This window comes from Antechinus flavipes, chromosome 4 (genome assembly GCF_016432865.1).
Source record: "Antechinus flavipes isolate AdamAnt ecotype Samford, QLD, Australia chromosome 4, AdamAnt_v2, whole genome shotgun sequence".
In the NCBI taxonomy this organism is placed as follows: domain Eukaryota; kingdom Metazoa; phylum Chordata; class Mammalia; order Dasyuromorphia; family Dasyuridae; genus Antechinus; species Antechinus flavipes.
The window spans coordinates 481,429,407-481,449,462 of NC_067401.1; the positions used below are offsets into that span (position 1 = coordinate 481,429,407).

Here is a 20,056-nt window from a genome sequence, read left to right on the forward strand (position 1 = left end):
CCAGGGCTGGGATTCAGTGCGGGTTTGGGGGGTGTAGCTTGGGCCTGCAGTGGGCTTGATTAAGGAGGGGGGGTGGGGGTCAGACACTAGGGCAGTCACAGGTCTGCTGCAGCCGGGAGGTCAGAGGTCAGGGTGTCAAGGGTTGGAGGTGAGGCTCGCTGAATTCAGGGACAGAGGGGCACCGGGGCCTGAGGGCTGGGACCTTTGAGCATCTTGACGGCCGCATTCATCTGGAGCCCATCCTTCTTGATCATGGCTCGAAGGACCTGGCCGAAGTTGCCCTCCCCGATGAGGTCCTCGAAGGTGATGTCTTCCCACTCCAGCACGGGGTAACTCAAAGGCTCCAGCTGCGGCTTCGGACGGCGGGTCAGGGTCAGCGTCCCGGAGCTGAACTGAAGCACCGTCTCTTCTCCCTTTGGGGGACAGAACGGACGGTCACTCACAGGCAGGAGAAGGGGATGGGCAGCCATCAGCCCACGCCCGGAGCCGCTGGGAACGGCGGCAAATAAGGGCAGAGATCAGTCAGACCTCCTGCTGGCTCGTGGTCCTCCCGGAGGGAGGGGGAAAGCCTGCCCGAGAGGGGCAAAGCCGCCAGCTCCGGGGCAGCCGGGCGATTCTCTGGGCCAGGGCCTCCTTCCTGACATCCGGCCTGGCCTGTCAGAGTCCCCACCCCCCATCACGCTGCTCCCCCTTCCCTGTGACAGCCCCCGAGGCCCCGAAGACGCTCTCATCGACGCCCACTCCGAGGGAGGCAGACGCGCCGTCCCTACAGATGACCCTCAGGGGGCGGGCTCTGAGCCTTCCACCGGCCATCCGGGCCCCCGGTCAGCGAGGGTCTTCCTCCGGCCTGCAGCTCCCAGGACGGAGTCCGGCGCCCCTGCCTCGAGCCCGCGCTTAGCCAGGGCAGGGCCGACCTGCGCCCTCTTTGTTCCTGAGCCGGGGACTCCCCGTGCGGCCGCCGCTCCCTCCGCGGCCTTGGCCACCGCCTCCCCTCATACTGAGTTTAAGCTCTCTCCCCCGCCGGGGAATGATCAGCTTTGTGTCACCAGCGAGACTGATGCTCTTCCCCCCAAGTCGTTTACATGGATTTACACGGGGGCCAAAACGCTCCCTGGAGCAGACGAGGCGACCCGAGGCAGGTCTCCCGGCTGCCGTGTTTACTGATGGCTCAGCCTCTAAGTCCCACTGGCCCCCGCTCTGGGACCTGCCTGGCCGCCCGTATCTCTCGGAGCGCAGGTGAGATCCTATCTGGGCCGGGCTCTCCATCTATCAGCCCGGGGCTGCTGCCGGGAAGGGACAGGCGGGGGGACCAGCTGGGGGCTCGCTGCGGGGCTGCTCTTCCCGGTCCCCCCTTCTCCTACTGTGGCGGCCCTGCGTCAGAGCCCCCGGTCCCAGGGACACGGCCCAGCCACGGCTGGTAAAGAGTGGAAGCCGGGCTTCTGTGCATCGGCCCTTCTTGGCTCACAGCCCTCCCATCTCCAGCATCAAACGCAAACTTCTCTGTTTGGCATTTAACGTTCTTTACAGCCGGGCCCCTTCCTGCTTTTCCGGTTCTACGCTTTCCTCCCCTCCCCCCGCGCCACAGTCCGGCCCAGTTGGCCCTTCTGCACCTCACATGTGAGCTCTGAAGGGTCCCCTGAAGCTGCCCCTGAGGGCCCCCAAACCCCGGCGCCGGCATTGGGACCTCCCACAATCTGCGGGGCTCCCCTTCCCCTCCCGTCAGAAGGCCGAAGGGACGCAAGAGGAGCCTGTGGGGAGAGGGGACCTCGAGGGCTAAAACGAGTCTGGCCCAGCCTGGGACCAGGCCCCTCCTGATGCCCCCGCCAGAGGAACAGAGCCCCAGGGGAAGGCGTGTGGGCCCCGACCCTGAGGGTAACAAGGAGCCAGGTAGAAGGGGGACCCACATGCACAGACACCCCTCCCCACTGCAGGGAGCCCGGGGGGAAGGCATGTGCTCATGTAGGACCCCCGACCCTGAGGGTAACAAGGAGCCAGGCCGAAGGGGGGACCCACCCGCACAGACACCCCTCCCCACTGCAGGGAGCTCCGGGGGAAGGCGCATGGGCCCCGACCCCGAGGGTAACAAGGAGCAGACAGAAGCGGGGACCCACACGCACAGACGCCCCTCCCCACTGCAGGGAGCCCTGGGGGAAGGCATGTGCTCATGTAGGACCCCCCGACCCTGAGGGCAGCAAGGAGCCAGGCCGAAGGGGGGACCCACACGCATAGATGCCCCCTCCCCGCTGCAGGGAGCCCCGGGGGAAAGGGTGTGCTCATGTAGGACCCCCCGACCCTGAGGGCAGGTGGAAGGAGCCAGGTGGAAGAAGGGACCCACATGCACAGATGCCCTTCTCGGCTGCAGGGAGCCCCAAGGGAAGGCGTGTGGGCCCTGACCCCGAGGGTAACAAGGAGCCAGGCGGAAGGGGGACCCACACGCACAGACGCCCCTCCCCGCTGCAGGGAGCCCCATCCCGGAGTCGCGGGGCCGGGCCACTGACCGAGCCCGACTGGTAGGTGAAGGTCCGTCTTCGATGGAGGCAGCTTTTGCGGATGCAGACCAGGGCCAGCAGCGCAGCCAGGATGGTGAGGCACGTAGCTGACACGGAGCCCACGATGGCCAGCACCAGCTGCTGGTCCAGGCTGGGGCTCGCTGTCCGGCTCTGCTGGGCCGGGCCCTCGCTCTCCAGGCCTGGGAAGGAGGCAAGGAGGGGGGTGACCCGAGGCTATCCGGGGGGTTCTGGGGAAGGTGACCCTCCCCAGCACGGCCCCCCCAGAGAAGTCCCCTCACCATTACCCAGCGTCGTTTCCTCTACTACTTCGCTCCAGGCTCCTGGGCCCTGAGCGCTGGCTCGCACCCGGAAGTGGTAGGAGGTGCTGGCGTTGAGGCTCTGGATGATGGTGCTCTCCTCGGCGCCTTCTGTGTCCACCCACAGGGGCTCCCCAGACCCTCCGACCGCCTGCAGCTCCACGATGTACTTGGCAATGGCTCCAACGTCCTCTGGGCGTTGCCAGGTCAGCCGGATCGCCGAGTCTGACAGGGCCTCAGCCTGGAGCAGCCTTGGAGCTGGGGGGCCTGGGGGAGTCGGGGGAAAGGGCATAAGGGACTGGTGCCCTCCGCCCTCCCCCCCGCCCCCCCTCAGCTCCCCCGAGCCTCCCTTCCCCCACCTCCTGTACCAGAGTGGGGCAGGAGCACGCGCGTTGGGGGGGAAGCGGGGCCCAGGCGCGTGCAGTGGTAGAGCCGCACTTCCAGGAGGTAGAAGGTGCCGGGCACAAGGCCGCTCAGAGTGGTGGAGCGAGCCTGGGCAGAGCTGACGTTCTTGCGCAGCTCGTGGCCCCGTTCCGGGTCCCGCAGGAGTAAGAGGAAACCGTCTCCCACCAGGGGACCGGGCGCGGCAGGCAAGGACCAGGTCACTCGGATCCAGTCTGGGGTCTCCACGTGCCAGTCGTCCAGCTGGGGTCGCAACTTAGGCTCTGCAGCCAGAGGCCAAGGGCCAAAGTCACAAACCATTCCTGGCTCTGGCCTCGATGGGTTGGGGTCTGCCAGCCCAAGTCCTCTCCCGCCCCCAGGAATGGGCAGGAATCTCACCGAGGCAGTCAGTGGCCATGATGGAGGGTGACCCCCAGGCTCCCTCGCCCCCCTCTCCTGGGCGACTCAACTGCACCAGAACACTGTACCCCGTCTGAGGCCGCAGGTTCATGAGGGTCACATTCTCGCTGGGGTCCACTGCCGGGGAGGGAAGGCGCGGGGGTCAGGAAGCGCAGACGAGCAGAGAAGGGAGTACAGGGAGAAGAGGGAGAAGAGGGAGCTCCGTGGGGCACAGTGTGGATGAGGGAGAAGCGGCCTTTACCCACCCCCAGAGTCCCCCCCCAGACTTCTCATCCTCTCTCCCCTCCCCTTCGCTCGCTCACCCACAATGGTGGACCAGGCCGCGGAGCTGTCCTGAGGCCGGTAGCGAAGGCGCACCGACGAGATGGGCCCGTCCCCTGCGAACGGCACCAGCGGGGAGACCACGAGTTGGCGACTGAGGCGGGCCAGGAGCTTTGGAGGGGCCAGGGGCACTGGGGGAACTGGAAAGCAGAGGACACGTAATGAAGATCTGAGGCCCTCAGGGATCATGTGCCCAGGCGCACAGGCCCGAGCCCGCCTCCCTGCTGACTGCCCATCGAATGCATGGAGTGGTACCCGGGCTGTGGGAAAAGCTCAGGACCCCACGCTCAGGGCTGAGGACTCAGGTCCTTCCCTCTGGGGTGGTGCTGGGCAAGCTCTCTTCCACACCCCACATCCCCTGGGCCCCAGGTGGGCCAGATGCCCGGATCTCCTCCAGCTCTGGGCCCCCAGTTCTGTTAAACTCCTGAGACCACATCCAAGGGAGCTGTGGAATTCCCAAATAGCACAGTGCCAGTGGGTGGAATGACCTTCAAGTTCTCACAGATTGCAGGATTCTATAATTGGAAATCAGCCTTCAATGTTATTTTATCTGGCCTTCCTGAAGCATGAATCCTTCAATGACCTTCCAGCCCTTACCCAGGCCTTGGGTAGCTGGGCACTCAGTATCCTGGGAAGGTGTCCCCTCCCATCATTAAGGTTTTGTCCTCTAAGATCAGACTTCAATCTCTCTCTTGAACTTCCACCCATTATTCTGCGTTCTGTCTCTGGGACCACGCAGAGCAAAAATTAGCATGTGCCCATCACTGCGTCGGGTCCACTCCGCAGGTTCCCGAAGGGCTCTTGCCGTGCCATGGGCTCCAGGCCTCTGACCCGGCTGTTGGGGCTCCGTGGAAGTTCTGTAGCTGACAGGGGAGGGAGCCAAGGAGCTGCCTTCTGGGTTCACTACAAATGTGCAATTTCTAATTTCAGCAGCAATCCTTTGGATGTTGTTAGAGGGACTCTCCATTGCTGGTCCAAGCCTCCTCCTCCTCCCTCGAGTCCCCTCAGTAGGGAGCAGTAGCCTGGAGGCCGCCCTCTTTCTACTTGGCACTCAGCCCAGGTCTCTGCCCAGCTTCCTCCTCTCTTCCCTTCTACAAGTCTCTCTTCATTGGCCTTGTCCCGACCCATTTCTTCCCTACTCCAAACTTTGAGAAATAGGGGGTCAAAGTCAGCCCTTCCCCAGTGTCTGGGTCCAGGCCCTGCGTTCTCCTCCAGAGGGTGGCTCTCTTCATGGTCCACCCCCCCATGTCCGACTGGTTCCTTTTCTGCTGCCCACCAATAAACCTTAAACACCCATGATGGGACTCTGACATCTCCCCAAGGTATCGTCCTCTACCTCTCCACCCTTGCATGGACAGACTCTCAGAATGGGGCGCTGCCAGTCAATGTCTCCACTTCCTCCCTGCCCACCTTGACTTTCTGGCTTCCTTACTTCCCACCAGAAGGAAACCGCTCACTCCAAGGTCACTGCCAAGTTCAATAGCCTCTTCCTGGTCTTGCTCTAAGACTCCACACTGAACTGCCTCTCCCTCACACACTGGCCCTCTCTTCTTGCCCTCCTCTCTTTGTCAGATCATCCCAACTCTTCTGCAGTCAGCAGCCCGCTTCCTCCTGTCTCCCCAGGCCCTGCTCTAGGTCCCCTTTTCTCTCTCCATCCTTTCTCATGCTTTTCCATGGCTCAATCATCTCTCTCCCAAGGACTCCTAGGTCTCAACTACCTCGCCCTGTCGTTCTGCTGCCGAGCACTTGGGGACAGTCTCTACCCAGATGTCCTCCTCAAACTCATCGGGCTCAAAATGAAACTCATATTGCCCTCAAGCTGAATCCTCCTCCATGCTTCCCTGTGGCTAGAGTTACAGGCTTGAGCAGGCCACATGTCTGATCAAAAATCTTAGTAGCTCCCTACTGCCTTAAATAAAAAATAGAGGGGCAGCTGGATGGCAAGGTGAATAGGCTAGCAGCTCGGAAGTCATGAAGATCTGAGTCCAAATCTAGCCTCAGACCCCGGGCAAGTAACTTAACCCCAATTGCCTCCAAATAAAATAAAATACAAGTATCACATCTTGGCATTCAGAGCCCTCCAATACCCAGTTTGCCATAATTTTGTTAATCTATATTCCTATCAAACTTGCTTGCAAGCTATTTCCTGTCCAGGTCTCTCATCTCTATGACTTGAGATATCCAAGTCTGGACCATGTTCTTTCCTCACCATCACTTCCCAGAATCCTTAGTTTCCTACAAAGCTCAACTCACAAACTCCAACCTGGTTAAGTCTTTGTAGATCTCAGGATCTTTTGGCTTATCTATGGGGAAATTGCCCCTTTGGGAGAACAGGAGCTCCCTGGGGCAGGACCCTTTCCCTGTGACCTTGTAGGAATGGCACAAAGGAGGCGCTTAAGGCCTGAATGCCGGCTTCCAGACAGCCCAGGGCAGAGGATTTCTGCTTCCAGATGCTCCACATCACAAGAGCTTCTCTGGCTCCCTTAACACACTGATGATGACTGTTGAACTGCAGACTAATGAGACCCTCAGATTTTCTTCAAAATGATTGCTCTCCACCCATCCCCATTCTGCACATTTGAGAAGCAAGCCTTCAGAGCTCTCATCTAAAGCTTGGAGGGGAAGAACAATGAGGCGGCAAATGCCACTGTCCCCGTGGAACACAGGATGGTAGCTGAAGGAAATAACAGCAGTTTTGTAGCACTTTAAGATCTATGATGCATTTTACAAACATTATCTCATTTGCCTCTCACAGAAATAGGCAAGTGCTATTATTATCCCCATTTTACAGATGAATGGAGGGCAAGAAGTTAAATGATTGTCTAAGGTCATAGAGCTAATAATGATGCTATTTAACTAGCATTTATATAGCTCCTTCTAGGTGCCTGGCACTGTGCTTAGGACTCTACAATCATTATTTCAACTCTAGGAGGTAGATACTATTGCTATTCTCATTTTATAATTGAGGAAACTGAGGTGCACAAATTTCAGTGACTTTTCCAGGTTTACTTATCTAGTGTCTAAGGCTGGAGCTGAAGAGCTTGGCACTCTATCCGCTGCACCTCTGAGCTATCTGAATGGAGAAAGAGGAGGTGTGTGGGACAATCCCCCCCGCCCCAATTAAAAAAGCACATGATAGATTCTAAAAGATGCTTTGAACCCAGAACCCAGAATAGCTGGTCACTGAAGAGACGGAGGGAAAATGTGAAGGACAGGAACAACTCTGCTTTTGAGTCTGTGTGCCCTGAAATAGAGAGAAGGAACCTGGGCAAAGGAGAAGTTTGGGGAGCAGATGGTTAGTTGTTTAGGGTTGGATGAGTCTGAGGGACCAGATATGGTGGTTGTGGGATCCTGGGCAAATCACTTAATATCTTTCCTGTCTCGGTTTCCCCCACTACGAAAACAATCCCCAGCTCCCAGAGATGTGAAGATGCAAAGTTTTAGCATAATGATAGTAGCAAAATGAGAAGGTGATTATTAGAAAATATACAATGAGCGCTTAATAAGTGCTCCTTCCCTCTGCTAGATATGGGAAAACTCTGGGAGAAATTTGAGAGTGATCCTTCAAAGGGAGGAGGGCAGGACCTGGGAGTCTCTATCAGAGAGAGAAAGATGGAAGGCCTGCGGCAGATGAGATTGCTAAGGGAGAGATAAGAGTTAAGGAGAAAGCCTTGAGGGGTAGGAGGAAGTGAAGTGTGTAGGAGGATTGGGAGAAGAAGAACTGGAAAGAGAAATCAGGGGAAGACAGCAAGAGAAAGAGAGAAGGAGGAGGAGGAAAAGAGGAAGAGGAGGAGGAGAAAAGGAGGAAGAGGACAAGAGGAAGAGGAGGAGGAGAAAAGGAGGAAGAGGAGGAAAAGAGGAAGAGGAGGAGGAGAAAAGGAGGAGGAGAAGAGGAAGAGGAAGAGGAGGAGGAGAAAAGGAAAAAGAGGAGGAGAAGGAAAAAAGAAGGAGGAGGAGAAGAAGAGGAAGAGGAAGAGGAGGAGGAGGCAGAGAAGAGGAATAAGAGAGAGGGACGGAAAGAAAGTAGAGTGGGAGAGACAGAGAGAAAGAAATGGAGAGCCAGAGAGCCAGAGACAGAAAGTATTGAGGAGGAAATAGGCATCTTAGCAGAGATGAGACTTGAAGGCCACTGGCTTTGTTGCCTTCTGGGTTATTTTGTTGCCGAGTTGTTTTTCAGTCATATCTGATTCTTTGTATCCCTTGTAGATTTTCTTGGCAGAGATACTGGAGTGCCATTTCCTTCTCCAGAGCATTTTACAGATGAGGAAACTGAGGCAAACAGGGTTAAGTGACTTGCCCAGTCCCACAACTAGTAAATGTCATATTTGAACTCAGGATTTCTCGACTCTAGACTCAGCACTCTATCCGCTGTGCCACCTAGTGGCCCCTCTAGGTAATTAATGATTTCTAAAACAACTTTCTGTAGAGTGGGATCAAAACTCAAAACATGAGAAAAATATAGGTCAGCGCAAGGAATCAAAATGGACCTTATTGATATCACTGAAGTTTGGATGAAATCCTTGGCTGGACGGCGGGTGTGCCGTATTCAAAAGACACAGGATAGGGCAAAGGCTGCAGGGAATTAATTACAAGCTAAGATAGAGTAGAGGGGGAAGATGGTTAAGAACATTTGGATAAAGGTCACTGGGGGGAGAAACATGCCCCCTGATTATCTGGACTGAAAAAGGAAATGGAGGAGGAATCTGGGAAACATTGGGAACCTGCGGGGCAGGACAGAGCTGCGCTGAAGGATGCTGGAGTTCTGACAAGCAGATTCTGTGACAGAACCAAGAATCCTGTGGAACGGAGGAAAGGACATTGGGACAGTGACTCATTCTGGAACTGAGGAGGTCACAGACTCATTACGGGGTTTGTTTTATGGAGAAAATAACCCAGAAGGAGAGGATATAAGCAGGAGGCGGATGGGATAATCGCTGACAAAAGGGAAAAGAAGGATTGCTCAACTCTAATCTCCTTTCTCTTTTCTCTGCAAAGCAAAAGGAGTTTTAGATTGCAAGAGCTGAGCAAAAGTGATTAAAAAGATAAGAAAGGATGATGATGAGGAGGAGGAGGAGGAGGAGGAGGAGGAAGAGGAGGAGGAGGAGAGAGCGCCTGGCCGGCTTGATGATGTAAGGCTCCCCGGCCCAGAGGAACGACACCCGTGGGTCTGGAAGTGGCCGGAGGGTTGGGTGGGGTTGAAGAGCCCCTCTCCGGGACATCTGAGAACACGAGAGGGACCACAGCACTGGGGAAGGGCAAAGGTCCGGATTTTCAGGAAAGGGGGGCTGAATTGTACTGCTCTGATTCTGGGAGACATTTTAGAATGGCTCGTTAAAGAGGTTAATATGTATCTAGAAAAGGAGGCGCGGTCCCAAAAAGCCAGCCTGGCTTCAGCAAGGGCCGGTTGTACTCAAATCACCCCATTTGCTTTTTTTGGTCACAGTCACTAAAGTGGCAGATCAGGAGGGATGGACTAAATATACCGTCCTTGTGGAAAAGATGGCGAGAAGGGGAAAAGAGAGAAAAGGAGGGGCTGGACCGGAGGGCTGGGCAGTTAGGTGTGCCATAGTGCATACAGTGTCTGGCCTAGAATCAGGAAACCTGAGTGCAAGTCCAGCCTCAGTTACTAACTGTGTGACCTTGGGCAAGTCACTTAACCCTGTTTGCCTCAGTTTCCTCATTTGCAAAATGCTCTGGAGAAGGAAATGGCAGACCACGGCAGTATCTTTGCCAGGGTCGCCCAACAAAGCTCCTTCCAGCTCTAGATCTCATGACGACAAGACTATGATACAACCGGTACAGTATAGTACTGTAATACAGATTCATAGCTGAAAGGCTGGGTTTAAAGAGTAATAATAATAATAATTATTAGTCTGCTGAGGCAATTGGGGTTAAGTGACTCGCCCAGGGTCACACAGCCAGGAAGAGTTAAGTGACTGGGACCAGATTTGAACTCGGGTCCTCCTGACTTCAGGGCTGGGGCTCTCTCCACTGCGCCACCAGCTCCCCTGGATACCACCATTTAAAGAGATGTTGATAAGCCGGTTATTGGCCAGAGGACAATGGGGCTGGAGGAGCTGGGCTCTGACTAGAGAACACTTACTCCAGCGGATGTAAGAACTCTCTTCACTTCTGCTAAGGGCGGTCTGGGGGGTGGGGGTGGGGAGGGAAGACCCTTGCTCTGCTTTGTCTCAAGGACAGCGGAGCCCCCTCTCCAGGAACGATGGGGGAGAGCTTGGGGATGCAGGGAAGCTGCTTTGCCGTGGGAGGAAGAGCCCACACAGTGGCCGTGACCTTCTCCCGTCCGCTCCCGGCTCCATCCTCCACCCCTCTTCTCCATCTCATTCTCCCTTCTCACCCCCAGACACTCCCGGATCTCTTCACCTTTGATGTTGACCTTGAAGTGCCTGCTGTCCTGACCCCCGGATGTAGACACTCGACACTCCCACAGGCCCCTGTCTGTGAGGCTCACGGGCGGCACCTGGAACTCGGATGTAGTCTTGTCCACCTCCATGATGGCCTTGGACGGCTGTGGGCGGTCGGTGGGAGTTTGGTTACTGCGTAAGCAGGGACTGGCCCTGACTCCCCCTTTTATGGATGAGGAACTGAGGCCCGGGAAAAAGAAATGACTGACCCAAGCTCCCGTGGGCAGTGGACGTCCCAAGTGAAGCTGGGTCCCCTGCCCCCGGAACCTCCCGGTTCCCCCTCGCCGGTGGTTCAGAAGGTCAGTGGACGGGGTCAAGTGGGTAAGGTTAGAGGTCACTGGGGGTGCTGACCATGAAGACGGTGCCATCGGGCCTTCGTAGCTCCATGCTGCCCCGTACCGGGGGCGGATTCCCCGTGGCTGCACAGCTGACCACGGGCATGGCTCCCACGTTGAAGTCCAGCTCTGAGGCCATGTTCACGATTTCTGGGTTTCGGTCTGGGGGCAGTGGAGGTACTTGGGTATGTGCGCACACGCTCGTGGATGTGGCCGCTCAAGGACACGTGGACGGGCAAATGTGCCGGGAGGTGGCAAATGCCCGTCCTGAGCCGGGTCAGGTCCCTGCCCCGAAGTCATGCCTGGAACCAGCCTGGCAGCCACACCCCCCAAGGGCCCTTCCCCGCTCTGCCCTCCCTGCCCCCGTCCCTCCGTCCTCCCCCCCAGCCCCCCGCTCCTGCAACATAACTGCCCCAAACCTGATTTTTCGCAGTGATCCCCGTGCCATCCTGAGGGACAGACACAGCCACTAAAGCGGTCACAGGTACCTCCGTTCTGGCATCGACACTGCAGGTAACAGGAGGCCCCAAACCGGCCAGGGGCACAGGCTAAGGGGACAGAGAGGGCGCGGGGTGGGGAACAGAGAGACCAGCTGGGGGCATGGAGGGAGGGAGAGGGGGTCCCAGCTGGGGGCATGGAGGGAGGGAGAGGGGGTCCCAGCTGGGGGGGCAGAGGGAGGGAGAGGGGGTCCCAGCTGGGGGGGCAGAGGGAGGGAGAGGGGGTCCCAGCGGAGGGCACACGGCCCACCTGTGCTGGAGGATTTCTTGCTCTTCCTCTGGCTAAGGGAGCCTGCCCTCTGAGGTGAGTCCCTTCCTCCCTGCTAATACATCCTCTCCAGCCTTTTTATCTGCATGTCACTTTGTGGCACAGAGAGGCTTCTCTGCCTTAGTCCCGCTCTTCTAGCTGTGGCCCCCGGTGGCCTGTGAGGACGGGGTGGGTGAGGGGCAGGGAAAGGCCATCGGTCGGCAGCATGGGCATCGCCAGGGGGCACCTACCTTCTTGGCACTGGTCGCCGCCCCAGCCAGCCCCGCAGGAGCAGCCGTAGGGGTCCGGGAGGCAGAAGGTGAGTCCGCGGCAGCCGGACGTGCCCGGACACTGCTGCTGGCAGCCTTGCCCGAATCGGCCCTCCCTGCAGGCTGGGAGAGGCAAGAGCACGGGTGGGCCCGCCGCCCCCCAGATCCTGCGCCCCGGAAGCGCTCCCAGAACCTCCCGGGATCTCCTGCTCCGGCCCGGGCTCCCGTGACAGGAGCCCGAGTGCAGCCCCAGGATCCCTGTCACCCTGCTCCCTGCGGGGCCCTTACCCTGCTCACAGCGGGTGCCCGTGAAGCCGGGGGGGCACACACACTCGCCATTTTGGTCGTGGCAGACGCCTCCATGCAGGCAGCTGGGGCAGTCCTTGGTGCAGCCCGGCCCCCATCGCCCCGCACTGCAGCCTGAGGGAGAGAAGTCACAGCAGGCCCTGCCTCGCCCCCCAGGCCTGGCCCACCGCTGCCCCCCCCAGCCCTCCCCCCGCTGCCCCCTTCCTGCAGCTCTGACCTCGCACAATGACCCTGAAGAAGGCGCTGGCCAGGGGGTTGCCCTGCAGGTAGGTGGCGCTGTAGATGCCGCCGTCCGAGGCCTTCAGGTTGGGGAGCGAGATCCTGAATCGCCCATCGCGGGCCTCGCGCCAGTCCAGGGTGTGGAAGTAGGAGCCTGGGGCGGGGGGGAAGAGGAGGACGGCCGCGGTGATGGGGCTGGGGTCGGGCCCACGTCTGAGTCCTTCGCTCTGGCCAGTTTCCTCAGCCCGAGGAGCAGGGGGACTCTGGGGGGCTTCTGAAAGGACTGGGGGGGTTCCCGAGCTGGAGGACGCCGGAGGGGCCCCCGGACCATCTCTAGACACACGGGAGCCCTGCCCATGGAAGGAGCTGCCTGGCCTGGGGAACCCTGGGGCAGGGGGGCTCATGCGGGGCCTTGGCACTCTAGGCCTTCGGGACAGGTTGGTCTAACCCACCGGCCAAGGGAGGAAGAAAAAGTTTATTCTGATATCCTTGGGCAGCCTCCCCCAGGAGGAGTTAGTCTGGCAGAGAGCAAAGCCTGGAGCCATGGAGGGAAGGGAAAGGGGGGGACACTGAGGCTAGGGCTGCCTCTGGAGGGAGGGAAGTCCCCCTCTTAAGACTGGCTGTCAGGGTTGGTGGGGAGGAGCAAAGGTGTTTGGTGGGGAGATATTCAGGGTGTGTAGATGGTGGGGGGCAGGCCCTCCCCCCAAGAGCAGAGGGTAGAAGGCAGCCTGGGCCAGAGGCTCTGCCTCAGGGAGCAAGAATAAGAGGGAGCTTCCCATCAGCAGTGGGAGGCGAGGGGGGGGGAGCTGCTCCCAGCATCCCACAGCAGGAGCGCAAGCATGGAGGGACCTTCGGAATTGTAGGCCCCAGGATTATCCAGCAGAACGCAGACCTATGGAACTGAGGGGATCAAGGGGGGCTGGGTCGTGTGGACATGGGGGAAGGGGCGGCCCCATCCAGATGAATGTGAGCTGGGAAGGGGCACCCTGGAGGTAGATGGGAAAGGCCGTGACTGCGCCCGTCTGAACTGTCCCAACCAGGGCTCAACACACCGGAAGCACTCATGAGGCTGGGCCAGCGGAAGGGAACTGGCCCTCTCTGGTTCTCTGAGGCTCAGCTGTTCTACAGCCAAGTCAGGAGATGCTTTCTCTGTCTCTGTCTCTGTCTCTCTTTCTTCCCCCTTCTCTCTCCGTCTCTGTCTCTGTCCCTATTTCTTTGTCTTTGTGTCCCTCTCTCCCCCCACTTCTCTATTTCTCTGTGTGTCTCTCTCTGTCTCTTTCCCTCTCTCCTGTCTCCCCCTCTCTCTTTCTCACAGTTTCTCTCTCTTAGTTTTCAACTTTACTTTTTCCTCCCTGAGGCAATTAAGTGACTTGCCTAGGAAGGAAATGTTAAGTGTCTGAGGCCAGATTTGCACTCAGGTCCTCCTGACTTCAGGGCTGGGGCTCTACCCACTGCGCCACCCAGCGGCCCCTCAACATTCACTTTTAGGAGATTTTGATCTCCAATTTTTCCCTCCCTCCCTCCTCCCCAAGATGGCAGGAAAAAGTGGCGGACGATGCCGGGACAGTCTCCGCAGGCCGCACAGTAGCTGAGAACCAGCCTGGGCCCACAGGAGGAGGGTGGCCCACTTGGGCCTGCTTCCCTGGCTGGCGGCTGTGCGTCCCTCTGGCAGCGCCTCCGGCAGACCGCCCCCTCCCCCAGCGTTTGGGGCCGCTTTGCCCCGCTCCTGCCTCCTTCAGCCCTGGCCTCTTGGGTCACTGGGAAGCCGCCACGGGCCAGAGGGGCCCTCTCCCAGATGGCCGCTGCTCCCGGAAAAAGGAAACCGTCCTCTGGCCGCTTCCCCGCTTCCTTTTCCAGCCCCGGCCTCGGGGGCTCCTGCCGCCTGTGCTGCCGCCTTCTTTAGTAACACACGGGTCTTCCCTTCTGCTTTCTTGCTCCCCCTCACCGAGCCCCCCAGAGCTGAGCGACGGGGCCCAAGACCTCCGAGGCGCGGGGGCCGGGAGGAAGGGCCCTGAGCGGGGGCTGCTCGCCACGGCCAGCAGGGGAAGCTGAGAGGGCAGTGCCCAGCTTCGGGCCCCAGAGGAAGCTCCCACCTCCAGGACCAGGGAGGAGCGGCCGGCTCGGAGGGAGGGGCGTACGTCGGGGGGCATCCGCACTCAGCTAACAAGGGGGAGCAGGGGGCGCCAGAGTGCGCGGAGTACCGGGCCTGGCATCAGGGGGGCTCGGCTTCCCGAGTTCCAATCTGCCCTCGGACACCTGGGACTCTGGCAGGTCACCTTTCCCTGTTTGCCTCAGTTTCCTTCTTTGTAAGAAAAGAGAAAGAGATAATACCCCCTATCTTCCAAGAATGCTGTGAGGATGAAATGAGAGAATGTGGGTAATATTCAATGTAAATTGTTATTAGCAGGAAGGAAGGAAAGGCTAATATGTAGGAGAGAGTGATAAAAAAAAAAAAAAAGCCACGGAGGGGCCGCTAGGTGGCGCAGTGGGTAGAGCAGCAGCCCTGAAGTCAGGAGGACCTGAGTTCAAATCTGACCTCAGACACTTAACCCTTGTTAGCTGTGTGACCCTGGGCAAGTCACTTAACCCCAACTGCCTCAGCATTAAAAAAAGCCCTGGGGCCCCTTCTGCTCTCCCTCTCCCTCCTCCTGGGCCGCTGAGCTTTGCTGACTCCCCTCTGTGCAGGTCTGTAATTCTCAGCCATCCCCGTAACCTTTCCGGATTGTTCTCCTCCCCCTCCCGCTCCTGCCTTCTCTTCCCCAGGCCCTCCTGCTGCCTCCCACTTTGCTTCACTTGTCAGTCTCATCAGTCTCTCTTTGCAGATGACTCCAGCTTCATTTGTCCAGCTTAAACTCCCAGTATCCTCTCCTGTGTCTCCAACTGCCCCTTGGACATCCTGAGCCGGATACTCTGCAGACATCTCAAACTGGGCCCGAACAGGAGTGACCGTCCCCTTCCTCGAGCTCTTCCTTCTCCCTAAGCTCCCTGTTACTGTGGACGGCCAGCGTTCCCAGGCCCCAAACTAGGGAGCGTCTCCATAGCCAATCAGGTGTCGGCCCCCGTTTTTCTGTATTTCCTGTGTTTCTGTCCTTGTTCCGTTTCTGGCCCAGGCCCCTTCTCCACCAAAGCCGCCATTCGGGTCCAGGCCCTTATCACCTCACCTCTGGACTATTGCCCTAAGCTGCTGTTGTCTCTGCCGGTGGTTCCCGTTCCGTCAGCGGGCAGCCTGGCCCGCCGAATCTGCAGATTACCTCCACCTCCCCCTTCTGGGGCCCCCAGGACCTCGGCCCGGCTCTCGGCCCGCTGATTTTCTACCGCTCCAGCTCCCTCCTCCTGTGCCTAGAAATGTGCCCCAGGCCACAGGACCCCTTTCTACCACCCTTTGATGCTGATGTTCGAGAGAAGCTGGTCCCTAAGTTACTGAGGAGTGACCTGCTTCCGGGGGGGGGGAGGATGGGCAGGAGATGGCGTGGGCACCGTACATCTGGGTCTCAGCGAGGCCGGCCCAGGGCCTCCTTGTGGACAAGCCGGGCAGGTGGAGCCCGGAAGGCAGCACTGTTGGGGGAGTGAGTGGGAGCCCTGGGGGGAGGGGGGTTGTCCTGGGCTACTTAGTGTGCTCGAAGGGACTCGAATAGTGCTCCCTTGTCCAGTCTGCAGAGCATGAGACTGGGAAGGAGCGACCCGGCCCACAGAGCCTGGATCCCAGAGGCCCGCTCCCTCTGCCTGCGTCTGCCCAGATCCCTGGGAGGAGCGGAGGGTCTGGGGAGGGAGGGGCCATTCAGGGCTGAACGTTAGGGGGGCGGGTCCTGGGGAGCTGCGATTCTGGGGCGAGGGTGCGCTAGAGGGCGGGGGGGGGGGGAGGATGGGCAGGAGATGGCGTGGGCACCGTACATCTGGGTCTCAGCGAGGCCGGCCCAGGGCCTCCTTGTGGACAAGCCGGGCAGGTGGAGCCGGAAGGCAGCACTGTTGGGGGAGTGAGTGGGAGCCCTGGGGGGAGGGGGGTTGTCCTGGGCTACTTAGTGTGCTTGAAGAGACTCGAATAGTGCTCCCTTGTCCAGTCTGCATAGCATGAGACTAGGAAGGAGCGACCCGGCCCACAGAGCCTGGATCCCAGAGGCCCGCTCCCTCTGCCTGCGTCTGCCCAGATCCCTGGGAGGAGCGGAGGGTCTGGGGAGGGAGGGGCCATTCAGGGCTGAACGTTAGGGGGGCGGGTCCTGGGGAGCTGCGATTCTGGGGCGAGGGTGCGCTAGAGGGCGGGGGGGGGTGGAGAGAAGGGCCGCACATGGGAGAAAAGGTGGGAGAAAGGGCCGCACGTGGGGGAAAGAGCTGCACGAGGGGGAAAGGGCCGCACATGGGAGAAAAGGTGGGAGAAAAGGCTGCACGTGGGGGAAAGGGCTGCACGAGGGGGAAAGGGCCGCACATGGGAGAAAAGGTGGGAGAAAGGGCCGCACGTGGGGGAAAGGGCCGCACGAGGGGGAAAGGGCCGCACGTGGGGGAAAGGGCTGCACGAGGGGGAAAGGGCCGCACGTGGGGGAAAGGGCTGCACGAGGGGGAAAGGGCGCACATGGGAGAAAAGGTGGGAGAAAGGGCCGCACGTGGGGGAAAGGGCTGCACGAGGGGGAAAGGGCCGCACATGGGAGAAAAGGTGGGAGAAAGGGCCGCACGTGGGGGAAAGGGCCGCACGAGGGGGAAAGGGCCGCACGAGGGGGAAAGGGCCGCACATAGGAGAAAAGGTGGGAGAAAAGGCGGGAGAAAAGGTGGGAGAAAGGGCCGCACGTGGGGGAAAGGCTGCACGAGGGGGAAAGGGCCGCACGTGGGGGAAAGGGCTGCACGAGGGGGAAAGGGCTGCATGAGGGGGAAAGGGCCGCACGTGGGGGAAAGGGCTGCACGAGGGGGAAAGGGCCGCACATGGGAGAAAAGGTGGGAGAAAAGGCGGGAGAAAAGGCGGGAGAAAGGGCTGCACGTGGGCTTTGACTCAGGCGGAGAAGCGAGAACAGAATGAGGGGTGTGCGAGTGTGTACATGTGTGTAAGAGCTGTGAACGTGTGTGCCCGTGTGCGTGTTGTTGCTCAGTTATTTCGGCTGTGTCCAACTTCCAGGACCCATTGGGTTTCCCTGGCAACGACACTGGCCGGCTCGCCATTTGTCTCTCCAGCTTCTTTTACAGGCGAGGAGATTAAGGCAAACAGGTGCGGGGCTGGTCCTGGGGCTCCCAGCGAGTCGGAGCCAGATTCGAACTTGGGAAGATGCCCTGAATCCAGGCCTGGAGCTCTGCGAACCATGGCGCCACCTAGCGGCCCTCAGGGCGCGTGCCCGCGAGTGTGTGTGCCTGTGTGCCTGTGCCAGGCGCGCTCTGTGACGGGGGCAGCTCGGTGACCAGCAGTGGGCACATGTTTGGCGCGTGTGCATGTAGGAGGCGTGGCCGGGCGTGCACACGTGCCATGTATGTGCTGGGCAGTGCACGCGTGGAGCGTGTGTATGTGGCGTGTGCGTGCCCGGGGTGCAGTTTGTGCGTGTGTGTAGTTGTGCGGGCGTGGGGCACACTGTGCGTGGCTGCGTGTGCATTGTACGCACGCACACATGCATGAGGCTGCACATGCACGGGGCACATGCAGGCGCATCGTGTGTGTACGTGTGTGCATATTACATGCATGTGTTTTGCGTGTGCACACCCAAGAAGCGGCTCTGGCTGACGCGGGGCCGTGTCCTGGGGCCCTGGGGGGGGGGCAATGGCACACTGAGCATCAGGGTGGGTTGGGCCGGGCCCCAGCTCTCTGAGCACCGCCCTCCGCTGCCTGGGACAAGAGCCGACGGCCGTCTCGCGGCCCCCGCCGGCTCCTGGAGCAGATGCCAGCCCCCCCACGGGCCCTGCTTGTGGGCAGGACCGTGAGGCTCGGGCAGGTGCCCGGCGGCTGGGAGGTGGAGCCGGGCCAAAGCCCCGGGACTGGCGGAGCCGGAGGGAAGCAGGGGGGTGGCCGGGGGGAGGGGGGCCCAAGCATGAGGCCAAAGCAAGGACGACGGCCGTGGGCGACCGGGGCACAGGCTGGTGGGCTGGGTCCCCGCTACGGCGGCCCCGCCGAGGAGGCGGCGCGCTAGGGCCTGAGTCCGGCCCCTCTGGGAGCTCGGCCCGAGGCAAGGCTGAGGCGCAGGTGGGGGGGGGGCGTTGGAAAGAAAGACCGGTTTCTATGGGGGCAGAGAGGGCGACTCAAAGTGGCAAAGGGGCAAGAAGGCTTCCTGCCCTTCCTCTTGGCCATGTGCCGTGTGTGTGTGAGTGACTGTGTGTGTTATTGTGTATGTTTGATTGTGTGTGTGAATGTGTCTGTGTGTGATTGTGTGTGTGACAGTGTGTGTATGTGTGAGTGTGTGTCTGTGTGTGATTGTGTGAGTCTGTGTGTGATTGTGTGACAGTGTTTGTGTGTGAGTGTGTGTGATTGTTTCTTTGTGAGTGTGTATATCATGGTATGTGATTGTGTGTGTGTCTATGTGTGAGTGTGTCTGTGTGTGACAGTGTGTCTATGTGTGTGTGTGTCTGTGTGTGATTGTGTGAGTCTGTGTGACAGTGAGTGTGTGTGATTGTTTCTTTGTGAGTGTGTATATCATGGTATGTGATTGTGTGTGTGTCTATGTGTGAGTGTGTCTATGTGTGAGTGTGTCTGTGTGTGATTGTGTGAGTCTGTGTGTGACAGTGAGTGTGTGTGATTGTTTCTTTGTGAGTGTGTATATCATGGTATATAATTGTGTGTGTGTCTGTGTGTGAGTATGTGTGTGACAGAGAACAGAGAATCCGTCAGGAGGAAGAAGAGCAGCCCCGCTGCAGGCTAGGAGAAGTGGAGGACGAGCCCAGAGGTGACTCCAGGAGAACAGAAGCCCCAGGACCGGAGCGAGCCCGCTGGAGTCCGAACAGGGCTGTCTCTCTGGGGCTACAGAGACCAGGGGTCTTAGAGCTAAGAGGAAGAGGAAAAAGGAGGGAGGGGCTGGTAAGCGAAGGAGTGAAGAGCTCGAAGGGAAACTTTGGGAGGGGAAAAGGCAGGCCGAGGCGGCGTTCCCTGGTCTCCCTCCTGCCCCAGCCCCGCTGAGGCCGGGTCGGGCTCCTAGAACAGCTCTCCCGCCTGCCCGACAAATCTCCTCCTCGGCACCAGGCTCGGAGCCCTTTTCCTTTGCAGCCCCCCGCACTCAGCAGCGGCCAGCCCCAGCGCCACCTCCCCGGTGAAGCCGTTCCCCATTGTCCCACTGGGACTCCTTCCCTTCCCCTCCTCTCAGCCCCACGAGCCTGGGACTGCCGCTGGGCTCTCCTCCAACCCTTTTCTGGAGGCCGGTGACCTGAATCCAGTTCCTGTTAAATGCTGAGCTGACTGATGTGTCCCCACCCACCTTCCCATCCCACCTCAGTGCCCAGCAGGAACCCGCAGATGGCAAGGGTCAGGAGAATCTGCGGGGGCAGAAGGAAGGGTAACTGCCTGCTCTCCGACTGTACCCAAGCAAGCGCCTAAGTGTGGGGAGCCCTGTCCTCGGGGAGCCATCTCTGGCTTGGCTGGAAGGGAACACAGCTGGACAGGGCAAAGGGGGCCCGGCCAAGGAATCCAGAATTAGCCCCACGCGGGAGCTCCTGAGACGGCGAGCACTCTGGAAGTCCGCCTGGAGGGTCCTGGGGTGCACATGCGGGCAGGGAGGGCTCAGACTCACCATTACTCTTCCAGATCACATCGACTTGTTTTTCCGTGCGGATTTGAGCGGACAGCACAGCTGTGTCACCCACATTCACGGTGTGAGTCACCTTGTCTGGGAGCAGGTGGGCTGGGAGCCCAGAGGGAGGTCAGGGGGCGGGTAGGGC

At 59.5% G+C, this 20,056-nt stretch overlaps 1 protein-coding gene across 3 annotated transcripts in view; it reads right to left on the reverse strand.

The window, feature by feature from the left end:
* Positions 1–20,056, reverse strand: part of TIE1 (tyrosine kinase with immunoglobulin like and EGF like domains 1) — a 30,172-nt gene that overhangs the window by 8,911 nt on the left and 1,205 nt on the right. The window contains exons 3-15 of one of the 3 annotated variants that reach the window (XM_051999969.1): positions 19,909–20,019; positions 12,225–12,380; positions 11,990–12,121; positions 11,684–11,824; positions 11,108–11,236; positions 10,705–10,850; positions 10,313–10,457; positions 3,910–4,068; positions 3,587–3,724; positions 3,175–3,471; positions 2,789–3,073; positions 2,499–2,689; positions 203–413 (exon numbers count right to left, since the gene is read on the reverse strand). In XM_051999969.1, the coding sequence (XP_051855929.1) occupies positions 203–413; positions 2,499–2,689; positions 2,789–3,073; positions 3,175–3,471; positions 3,587–3,724; positions 3,910–4,068; positions 10,313–10,457; positions 10,705–10,850; positions 11,108–11,236; positions 11,684–11,824; positions 11,990–12,121; positions 12,225–12,380; positions 19,909–20,019 (2,241 nt within the window). Of the gene's footprint in view, positions 1–202; positions 414–2,498; positions 2,690–2,788; positions 3,074–3,165; positions 3,472–3,586; positions 3,725–3,909; positions 4,069–10,312; positions 10,458–10,704; positions 10,851–11,107; positions 11,237–11,683; positions 11,825–11,989; positions 12,122–12,224; positions 12,381–19,908; positions 20,020–20,056 lie in introns of all 3 variants that reach the window. The other 2 variants (XM_051999967.1, XM_051999968.1) reach the window with 2 other exon arrangements.